The 11401-nt window shown below is 41.5% G+C and overlaps 2 protein-coding genes across 2 annotated transcripts; one reads left to right on the top strand and one right to left on the bottom strand.

The window, feature by feature from the left end:
- The first annotated feature begins 37 nt into the window (after positions 1-37).
- Positions 38-2651, top strand: PSMD10 (proteasome (prosome, macropain) 26S subunit, non-ATPase, 10). The gene is made up of 5 exons (XM_010186777.1): positions 38-151; positions 303-401; positions 1052-1198; positions 1311-1477; positions 2498-2651. The coding sequence occupies exons 1-5, from the start codon at positions 38-40 to the stop codon at positions 2649-2651; spliced, it is 681 nt and encodes a 226-aa protein (XP_010185079.1).
- A 4613-nt stretch (positions 2652-7264) lies between these two features.
- Positions 7265-10960, bottom strand: LOC104533320 (V-set and immunoglobulin domain-containing protein 1-like; the record flags this gene model as incomplete). Its single annotated transcript, XM_010186779.1, has 4 exons — positions 7265-7448; positions 8845-8968; positions 10007-10126; positions 10805-10960. Coding segments are annotated over 4 exons (584 nt in total), but the record flags the coding sequence as incomplete, so codon positions are not given.
- Positions 10961-11401: the final 441 nt, after the last annotated feature.

Below are 11401 nucleotides of genomic sequence, written 5' to 3' on the forward strand. Positions count from 1 at the left end.
CCTGTCGGCAAGGGGAGGTGGCGAGGCAGCGGGGAGCATGGAGGGTGAGGTGTCTGACGTGGGGGTCTGCAATCTGGCCTATGCCGGGCGTCTGGAGGAGCTGCGGGACCAGCTGCTGCGCGACAGGGCCCTGGCCGCCGTGACCGACCAGGTCAGCCAGTTGCGGCGCTCTCTGCCTGCCGGGGCGAGAACGGGCGGCCTGTGGGGCCGCTCCCCGCGCAGCGGCTCCCGTCAGGCGCCTCCCTGTCCCCTCCCTCCCCCCTTCCCGCCTCCCGCTCACCGCAGCTCCCTCCCTCCTTCAGGACAACCGGACCGCGCTGCACTGGGCCTGCTCGGCGGGACACACGGACGTCGCCAGCCTTCTCCTCAGCCTCGGCGTGCCTGTGAACGATAAAGACGATGTGAGTGTCGCAGCCCTCCTGTTGTCAGGAGTTTTCATGTTCTTTTTATCTCTGTGTCATCCTCTTAAATAGATTGTGCCAAATCATGAGGTACCCAAAGATTCCTCATTGCTCTGGAAGGTGTCATAGAGCAGGTGACGGGCTCGGTGATTTCACAGTTGCAAATGAGATGGTCTGTTACTTTTCTTGAGGAAGGGTTGAAATCATTGCATCAATTAGAAGCGTTCTAAAGATCATCCTTAAAGAAGGAAATGTCCCATCTGTTTAATTCGAGGGTGGAATATGGAAAAGATTGCATAAACTTTTGAACAGCCTTTTCTGCCACTCTTACTTGATTTTAAAAAAACACTATGGTTAATTTTGCAGGGGCAAAGTGCCCTGCAAGATACCATGCACAACTGCGTAGCAGAAGTGATTTCTGTCGTTTAATCGTCAGCCTTTGTCAGGGACTGAAAGAGGGTAGGCGAGGGGACACGAGCCTTGTCTCTCTGGTTATAATCAGTAACACTTAGCTTTATAGTTACAGGAGTATGTGGACCAATTGGTAGTCAAGTCAGTATTAGGGTTCTGCTTTGTCATGTTTGTTCGGGGTTGGTTTTTTTTTTGCCTGAAGCTCCTGGTTTGAATAACGTGGGTTTTTTCTTCCCTAGGCTGGTTGGACTCCCTTGCACATTGCTGCTTCAGCGGGCCGTGATGAAATTGTGAAAGCCCTCATTGCCAGAGGTGCTCATGTGAACGCTGTCAATCAGAACGGCTGTACGCCCCTGCATTATGCAGCCTCCAAAAATAAGCAGGAGGTATGTTTGCCTGTGCTACATAGGAGGAGGTGATGTTGCTCTTGGAAGAAGTATTTAATTACACTGACTTTTCCTCCTCTTCCCCCTCTCCTCTCTCTTTCTACATATTCAGATTGCAGTCATGCTTTTAGAGAACAAAGCTGATCCGGATGCAACAGATCATTTTAAATCTACACCGTTACATAGAGCAGCAGCCAAAGGAAACCTGAAAATGGTGCAGATCCTTCTGCAGCACAATGCATCTGTTGATATACAGGACTCTGAAGGGAATACTCCTCTGTAAGTAATTTATTACTTCTGTTTGGCTTAATATAGCAGAATCTCTATGAAATGAAACTGTTACGTCAATTTAGTTTTAATTTCTTGTTACCTCAAAATACTCCCTTGCTTCACAGTCCTACGTAATTAAAAAGGATTTGAGAAAATCATATACTTAGTATTTTGCCTAAGTGTGTCTGTCTATAATTATTTAATTTGTGTTACTACAGCTACATAAAAAGTGTGAACACCTTTTGTAATCATTTGGAATACATTCAGTTGCCACTAGAGGGTAGAAAGTGAGCTAATGACGTCAAAGTCAGAGGAAACTGGTCTTGCAGGCTGGCCTACTCTGTCCTGCCAAGTATGAACTAAGTTTGGAAGCTTTTCTTCACCTCTCTAAGGAAAATAAGTTGCAATTTAAGTACAATCAGTCCAGTGTTTGATATTACCTTAGAGATCGATTTGAATCTGTAAGGGTGAAACCTTAGCTGCTTTGAAGCTGGTAGCAAAACTTTGCCTTGTCTACAGTGGAATCGAGATTTTGCCATGAATAAGATCAAGCAGTATGTTTTACCTGTACATAAAACCCAGTGTTGTCCTGAAACACACACGTTTATTCTCAAGATACTATGCCAAATGGAAAAGAGCATTTGCAGTAACTCTTCAGATTATTTTTAAGCATCGTATGATTTAGTTCTATCATTTTCACTCCTAATAGATTACCGTTTTCCAATTTTACTGTGGATTATGTGTTCTGTAGCTTTGCTGAGTGCATAGTCAAATCCTCATGTAAAGAAGTGTCTTAATCTTGCAAGGACAGTAGCAGGAGGAACATTATTGGGTTGCTTAAGGACAGCAGAGTGACTGGACAGCAAGCTTAGGAATCTGTGTAGGTAGTTGGTGGTGTGCGGTTTTGTTGTTCTAGGGTGTATCTGCCCCCCCAACGTTCATGGTGTCATTTTGACAAGGCATAATGATTGCTGTTCATAAGCTTGGAGTGTTTTAATAGTGGCTGTGGGTTTCTTGTTCTTGTTGCAGTCATTTAGCCTGCGATGAAGAGCGAGTGGAGGAGGCAAAGCTGCTGGTGTCTCACGGTGCAAGTATTCACATTGAGAATAAAGAAGAATTGACACCACTGAAAGTGGCAAAAGGGGGCCTGGGAGCCACGCTTAAAAGGATGGTGGAAGGCTAGTGGGGACTTCTGGCTCTCCTGGCTCTCTTTCCTGTTTCACTTGTATTTAAGACTGCAGACTTAAATATTTTGATAGTTCAACTAGAATGTCGTGTGGATCTCTAGCTTTCCCTCAAGTACAGTGCCAAAACAACTTGTTTGGACTTCCTGATAATTAAACAGTTTGCTGTTTTTAAAGTATTTTTCAATATCTTGCCGTTTTCTTTCCGTTTACAGTATGATCTGTATAAGTGCAGTCTTTCCTTCTGTTTCAGAACCTAGTTTAGGATTACTTACTTCAAAGAAGAGGACCAAAAATGCTTTAACCATTTAAAGTCAGTTTTATTTTGGAAACTTACTCTAGAGCCTTTGTTTTTTTCCTTTAGCCTTTGTGCATTGTGTGTGGGATTTTTTGTGATTTTTGGGTACTGATTTCCTTCAGATGGTTCTAAACTACACCATTCCCTTTGGGCAATGCCATATGCTCAGTTACTAGATAATTGTATCCGTTTTTACTCTTCTTGCTCTGTTCAAGCGAGCTCCGAGTGTCTGAAGCTTTTCTGTTGTTACTCATTGTTGTCCTGCTTCTTTGAATCTTTAAATACATGTGTTTGATGAAGTACACTGGACTGCTTGCAGAAAGCAGGTGCAGTTTCCGAGTTACCTCTGCAAATACCACTGTTGCATAACGGATGGCTCTGGATACTTCTCTGTGGTGTACTTTGAGCCTAATGTTATTTCCTCTTGCTCCTTCTGTAGATTTCTTTTTCTGTTCTGTTTACCATCTTATTTTATAACAGGAGCGTGGCTTAATCTCTATTTAGGCATAGCAAATCCTGGTACTAAGTTACTAGAAGACAGAGTTAATGAGACTGACTCTGAGAAGTGACCTGTTCCGATGTTGCTAAGATCACGTTTGACACCAGTGGGATAGATTTCTCCTTTCTGAACAAACAATGCTGGTGAAATGCTGTGAAATAAAGAACCTTCCTAAAGAGCAGTACTTTGGTGTTATAAAACTTTATTAAACTTACATGTCACAAAACCAGTATTTTCTAAATAGCTTGTTCACTTGGGATGTGAACAACAAGTCAGATGAAACCCTGCCATCCATTACAGTGTGGAAATAGAAGTGTTTGTTCTTCAGCTGCAAGGAGAGGTTGAGATGGAAGGTGACAGTTTCTACAGTTTGACTGGTAGGGATTAAGGTGATGCAATTCATTTTGATAAGCAACACAGGAACTTATAACCAAGTATATCTTCACCAGGTATTTTAAGTCTATCCTAGAAAGCAAAATGCAGGTTAAATTTCACTGAGAGAGCAGGGAGGATAACTTGCCTGCACAGTAAACTCTGGCCATGCAGACTTTGTTTGAAGGAGAAACCTGACTGAGTCAATGTTTCTTATGTATTGTGCAGGCACTGCCGAAAATTTGAATTGAGAAGAGCTGAAGTTGGAATTCTGTGTTCATCCTTGATCTCTGTGTGGCAGAAAACCCCTGCCACAGCCCTGTGGCTTTGTGAATCCACTTCCCTAGTTGGTGGCTTGAATCTTCGCTTAATATCTGGTTTCTGTATTCATGATCCCTACTCCCTCAGGAGAAGATAAATGGGCCATGCAGCAAAGGCTGTCGGAACAGCTGGGGCAAATTCTGAAAAATGTTTCTGCATCCTGCATAGCTCTGCAGAGGTTTTGAGCTACACACCCTGTAATTAGATTGATACCTGATTTGGCTTGTGCTTTACCAAGAGCATCAGTGGAAAGCCAAGGACAGTGGCCCATCCTTTTTAATAAACTGTTTTACGTGAGAGAAATTTAATAATGAGAACAAACATTTGTCAGAAGGCTGGCATGTTAAGAAACTCCAAATAAATGTTATTTTCCTTACCTTCCTACTCACCCCCAGCAATCTGTTTTGCTGCTTATTTTTACTTTTGTTGTGTTTTTTTTATATACTATCTATTACACACTGGTGGTTAGAAGTCTGAGAGGAATTATTAGTCTAGAACTTGTGTTCAATTGTTCTTTTTATATTAAAACATTAACATCACTTGAGCAATTTCTACTTTTCTTAGCAGTGTAAGACCTGTGGTGGTCTAGGAGGATTGTGTTGGCTGTAGAAGGTAATTAAAACTTCACCAGCATAAGCTCCTATCTTAGCGTAGCAAGTTATATAAGGAATACATGCAGGGAAATTTGTGGTGGTGAGATCAAGTAAAGATTAAAAATTACAACAATCATCTAATATATTTCCCTTTTCAATCACAATAGTGCTGTTACAGAGATGGGAAAGTTGGAAAGCTCTTGCAGTAAGAAAAGTGTGACTAAGACACATATATACAGGAGATGACTTTAGCAGAACCTATACAACTACAGCAGTGTCCTGAAGAGAGTTGTTTATATTTTCCCATGAAGGGCAAGAGTAAAAGAATGCCTAGGAATGTCAGAGAAAAAAATACTTAATGCCACTGTGAGCCATGTCATGGGCTCCCTTGGACCAGTAATTGATTTGAATTATCTCATGAGGAAACACCTTTGGCAAGCAATGGCACCCAGACAGGACTATGTAGTACTCTCTCATCTCTTGCTGTTACTGAGCGTGCTTACAAAATGCTGGGTGTGAATATAAGAGCTTTTCAGTAAGCTTCTAAACCTAGACTGAAGGGTGTGAGTTTGCGGGTTTTGCTTGGCAAAATTGCCACAAGAGTCAACAAAAGAGATGCCGGATTCAGAAGAGACTTCCATATACAGGTCATGACTTCAGGTTTACCCTGGTTTTTCTGGGGAGAGAGGAGTTTGAGGATCCGCCCGTAGAATATAGCAGCGTTGGTATGAGTAAGGGTTTGACCCTCACAGTCCAGCATAAGCAGTTTTTAGCTAAAACAATATTGTAAGGACACTGTAAATGCTCTTTTACTCTGCAGTGAGGCTAAACAGTAGGACACACGTATCAAAGACAAATACTTGAAAGCCAGAGAACTGGATAGAAAGGGCAAAGAATACAGCTACACTTAATGATCCAAATTAAATCTTAATTAGGACGTCATGCTTTACATCTTTAAATGTTGCCATCTTTTCTCTTTCTTTTTTTGGTGGTCACTTTCTTCATCAACATACTTACAGATGTAGGAACTGAACCTGAACATTTTAACACGATTGTATCCTTATATCTATTTTAAAGATGTCGGTTGCATAGAATTAATGTTCACAGGCTAGAAACAGTCACCAGAGGATTTATGAACATTAGGTCCTATAAAAAAACTTAAGTGCCAAAAAGTTACAGAACCCTGAGCCGCACACTCTTCTACAGTGCCACAGGACTAAAACCTTGTGTCAGTGAGTGTCTGCCTCATGTCGTGCAGAAGGGAGCTGCTGAGGCTGTGTATCTGTATTCACCTGAGCCCCATGGTCCTTGAGCTTTTCTGAAGGTTGGTATCTTTGCCCTTTTGAAGAGCTGAGTTTGCTTAACGTCAGAAATAAGGCCCGGAGAGAAGAGGTATCTAGTGATCAGTGTATGTGGTTCAATTCCCTTTTCTCCTTCCAAGAGAGTGCCTGTTACTCAGCTGTTGGCTATTGGTGTGCGTGCACCTTTCCTCTTAATGCCTTCACCTGTAGAAAGTCAGTTACACCGGGCTAAGGAGACCAGCAGAAAAGGAGCATGAGTTTGCTGCTCAGTGGGTAGAACAGTTGCCCGGAAATAGATTTAAATAATCTCAGGCAGAAGCTGCAATCAAAACTAGTGTATTGTATAGTAGGCAATATTCACTTCTAAGTTTTGAAAGCAGAATCTGCATGTCATGAGGAAGCTGATACTCTGTGTGCCTGTTACAACAAGCCTTACAAGGGATTTAGATTTCCAGCTCCTCTTGTCTGGAAATCAGTCAATATCTGAGCAGGGTACCTGGATACCGGTTCCCTTAAACTGAAAACCAGAACTGCTGAAACACACGACGTGAATGCTGGTCCCTCGGCGATGTTAAAGCCAACAAGGTTGACGTTAACAAAATATATTCCATGTCAGGCAGCAACAGGGTAAAAGTTTCCAGGATCAGTTTTTTTTAGATTTAGGTGAAATTCAGATACGCAAGATTTCATTGCTCCAGGTCTTAACATCTGTTTCTGCACTCTGATGACATTGAGGAAACGTCTTTTTACTTCCAACGTGCGAAATCAGATCCTTTAAACACCGCAGTGTATTGGCCATGGTGATTATTGGTGGTGCACGGGAAACATGAGGTTAGCCAACACTTTCTGGAGAAGATGCTGCGGTTCAGAACTGTGTGGATACATACGGCATTACTGACCTGTTGGCTGGAAAGCTTTTACTTTGTCAAATGCTTCAGCCCATTTCCTAATTAGCTTTGCAAAATAGGTTGGATAAATGTGGATGATAGTCTTTTTATATTTATGTACAGTTATAACTAGATAGTAAATGAAATTTAGTTAACTTTAAAGGCTCAATCTTCTGCTATTCACGAAGTGTATGTGTAACAGACCCTATTCAGTCTCCAGCCCAGTGGTTAACAATACAAATGCCCATTTAAGTTTTAGTCATGCTTCTATGTTAATTCAATGACAACTTTTTTTTTTTATAAAAGGGTCCAAAGCTGAGAAGGAAAACTGTATTAAAACTCTAGGCTGTTTCTTCTTTTTCTGCTTCTTGCTTCTCATTATTTTCAGGTGTTCCAGAGGCTGCTTTTTCCTCAATGCTAGTGTATTCATTTGTCACAGTGCTTGATGGAACTGTGCTTGCAGGAACGTTTTCTTCACTGGGTACCTGAGCATACTCTGCATTGGATTGTTTCTGGGTCATTTCTCTGCAGGAAGACAGGATGAGGATTGTGATTTATCATGTTGAAATCCCATCTACGCTAGAGGCTTTCCAAAGAAGGAGTATTTGTGGCTTTGTTGTCTAAGCAGTAACCCCCATACTATTCTGACTCTGTTCCAAGAGCACCTGGAAAGGCTACAACATCACTGCTGGTAAGACAGAGCGTGACCGTGTTAGATAACAAGACTGATGTGCATTACTGGTTTAAGTGATCCCGTTAGAATAAAATCGATTTTGGCATATTTAAATGCTATGCCAGGAAAGCAGAATGGGAAGCTGAGTGCTGGCAAACAGCGTCTGCAGGGGGGTAGCGAAACACTGCTTGGCGTGAGCTTTCTGGGAAATTCCATGCAGACCTGGTGTCCCATTCAAGTGTGTGAAAAATGGAGAGCATTCAGAAACGAGCTATAAAAAGGCTGAAATCTAGAAAAATCTTTTTAGTAACAAGTATAAATTCAATTTATCTTATTAGTACGATGATAAATTAACTCCTGATATTGAAGTGCTTTCACATGTAAAAAAAAAAATCAGATGCTAGTGGATTAATTCAATGTAGTAAGATTTATTAGGATCTGAGCACAAAATTAAATATTAATGCTACATCAATTGAAAGCAGAAATCAGGTGCATGAGTGAGTGGCCACTGTTCTGGATTAGCAGAATTCTGCATCAGGAAATCTCAGACCTGTGCTATAGGGAGGTGTCCAGATGACGTTTTTTCTATTTTCTGGCCTTAGCTACCTGTATTAATTTAGCACTTAACATCATAGGGCTAAAATACAGTCTGTATAGCATATCAGATTAACCCTGTTCTGAAGATCTGGCAATTTAAGGGGAAAATAAGCAAGCAAAGCACAGAGGAAAAGACAATTCCAGAGCAGGATCAAAATGGACATTTTGGCCAAAACCTTGTGTTTGCTGCCATTGGAGATGCCTTAGAGTATCCCAAGCATGTGTCCTGTAATTTCAAGTAGCACTCAGCTGAGCATTCTGTGTTTAAATCCAGTAACATACAATCCCAGTAAATTTGCCGAGGCAACCCATGGCTGCTATTCTTTTTTCTACTTCCTCCACCTGCCATTAACAGTCACGTTAACTTGAAATATTAAAAACTGTTTTTCCAACTTGCCACTTTTAGTTTGTGTTATTTAAAAAACATTTCCTATTTTAGATAGTGCTAAGTGGTAGCTGATTATTAACGGAGAGAAGAGGGTAATGGCAACTTCTGTTACAAGAGCAACTTTCTCTGGAAGTTTTCTCAAAACCTGTACTATTTACCTTTCAAACAGTGTTTAGTCTAATCACATTTTACTTTAGTTCTGGATTATGAGCAGTGCTTTACAGAAATAATTGTCTTAAAATGAAGGAAACAGAAACTCTTACTGCATTTCATTACTTGACTTCTTAGTCTTTGTCCTCTTGGTTAAGACCCAGACGATAATGCAAATGATAGCAGCTGCCAGAATCGCTCCAATTAATGCTCCAGCAACAACACCACTCTCTGAATCTGGAAAGAGGAAAAAAAAAAAGAGATGACTTGACTTTTAAAAAGGTATTATCATAGCAAAATCCCGTGGAAATTTAGAAGGAGCCTTTAGCAGAAAGAAGTCATTGGATTCAGAGAACTAAAAAGCTGACTGACAGCTGCATTTCCAGGAGGGAGGCCAAAGATTCTCTAGGAAAGAGAGATCTGTGCTTGTGTGACCTTTACTGCCTCCTTTCTTTCTGGATAGCTCCCTACCCCAACCAGCCCCATGTTTATGCCTGGCTTAGGAAAACAGGTTGTTAACACTGACAGTAGCTGAAAGCCTTTACTCTTCAGTCCTTCCAGACACATTGTGAAATTCAAGTTGCCGTTATCTCTGTCTTTCAGCTGAGATGTAAAATGTATGCTCTGATCGTTCGTGAGCCCTCAAAACCTTCTATTTTCACTTCAGTGCAACTTCTAGCTCTGACCTGCGATTTTCATTTTATAGACCACTGAATAATTGAGTGACCAGTCCAGGGACATCTCTCGTGGCTGGTTGTACGACGTATGTTTGGCTCTTGTTAAATGTTACTGGCTGCATGAAAATTCTGTGCGCAGCCTGCTTGAAAACAGACAGGACAAGGTTAATCACTGCTTGAGGGCAGTCAGAATAAGGTATTTCCCCATTACTGCAGTATTTTTAGCTATTGGTCACATCTTCAGTGCCCTAGTCCTTGTGCTACCATGTTTCAGTGATGCTTGTAAATTCTGGGGTGGGGGGACCTCAGCGGGACTGTTGGCTGGAAGGAGTTGCTCCAAACCACAAGTCTGTTGTTTCTCAGTGAAGCCTCTGTAGTCAGAGCTGGATTCAGCTCCTGCTTGCAGTGGGAATGAAGCTGGAGATACTAAATCAGTTGTGTAGGTCAGTGTAAATTCTGGGCATGCCTCCAGAGCTCTCCAAAGTCCGTTCTGCCCTTCTGTACTTCAAAAAGTTCTATTATTTGAAGTTGCTTGAAGCATTTTCCCACGAACCGTGCATGTCATACATCAAATATGTGATTAATGCATTAAACTTACGTTTTGCAGTTAGGTCAAGCTCACAGCTACTGTTCCCCAGGACATTGCTGGCTACGCACCGGTAATACCCAGTTTCAAAGGCGGTGAGATTGCCAATGTAAAGAATGCCATTGTTTGGATCTGTGACAAAGAGAGCGCAGGTACAGATTACTGCTCATATACTGTACAAGCAAAGAGTTTTCTTTAGTTGGTAATACTGAGGGCTATTCACAGACTAGAAACAGGGTCCTCCAATTATTCATTCGAGTTTTTATAGTTTTTAAATAAAATCATTTACCTTCCTTGAAAATTACTACAGTGGATTCTGCAGAGGTCTATTAGAACATGAGAAGTAGCCCCCTACTCTGCAGATCTGTCTGTCTGATGTTTTACCCACACTGATACTATTGTCAGTGTAACTTCACAAATGAAAATGGAACAGGTACTGAAGATTTTCACGATGGAGATCTCAGCACTGGAATGACAGATTGACTTAACTTGTTCTAAGTTCACTCAGAATTCCAAGAGGAGGAAGATGTAAAGGCATGAACATTCATCCCATTTTAATGATTTTAAAGTAGTGTCATAGACAAGACTTTAACACACCACACAATTTTTATTTAAACAAATGGAAAAAAAGTCCTGCGTTTGTGACAGCTAACAGTCAATTTGAATAAGTAAAAATACAATTTTGTGACACTGGCCATCAGAAGAGGAGCATGAGTTTTAACTACCCTGAGTGATACCCAGCGTTTGAAATGGCTGGTACTATGGAACTCCAGAGCTTGAACACAGTGTGGTAGTCCCGTAGCTACGTACTATGTTGTGCAGTCACAGGCTTGAGGGTATTCTCATCTACTTTGTACCAGCGGTAGCTAGGGTGAGGCAATCCTTCTTCACATTTGCATAAGAGGTAGATCAGATGGCCTTTTTCAGGTGTTCCTTCTATTTTGCAGAAAGGTCTTGATGGTTTGACTGTAAAATAGCAATGAGGAGAAGAGACGTGTGGTGAGTACATACCTGGGGCTGCAAGCACCTGCCTCAAGTTCTGGTGCTGCGCTGTTATAAGTAAAGAATTGAACCCCACCTACAGATTTTAATCTGAGAGCAGGGTCTATTTTGTGGATCTGACCAAAGATCTCCCGTAAAGATTTGAGTAAGATTAAATACATGTATGTGGCCTAGGATATGTTTTTATCTTTTCTTCCATGTGCATACTAAATATTGTTACGGAGGTGTTGAGATGAAGACTGTGTTACTTTAATTACAATGGGCCAATCACTATTTGTCATACACCCTTCTGCCACAGAGCAGCATCATTTTTCTTATGGACACAGCAGGAGCTTTTCCACTTAAAGGGAGAGGGTCAAGGCCTGATTTGGCAGTATATCACAGAATCACAGAATCCCAGAACGT

The sequence above is a fragment of the Mesitornis unicolor genome, unplaced genomic scaffold (genome assembly GCF_000695765.1).
Source record: "Mesitornis unicolor isolate BGI_N332 unplaced genomic scaffold, ASM69576v1 scaffold6516, whole genome shotgun sequence".
Taxonomy (NCBI): Eukaryota; Metazoa; Chordata; class Aves; order Mesitornithiformes; family Mesitornithidae; genus Mesitornis; species Mesitornis unicolor.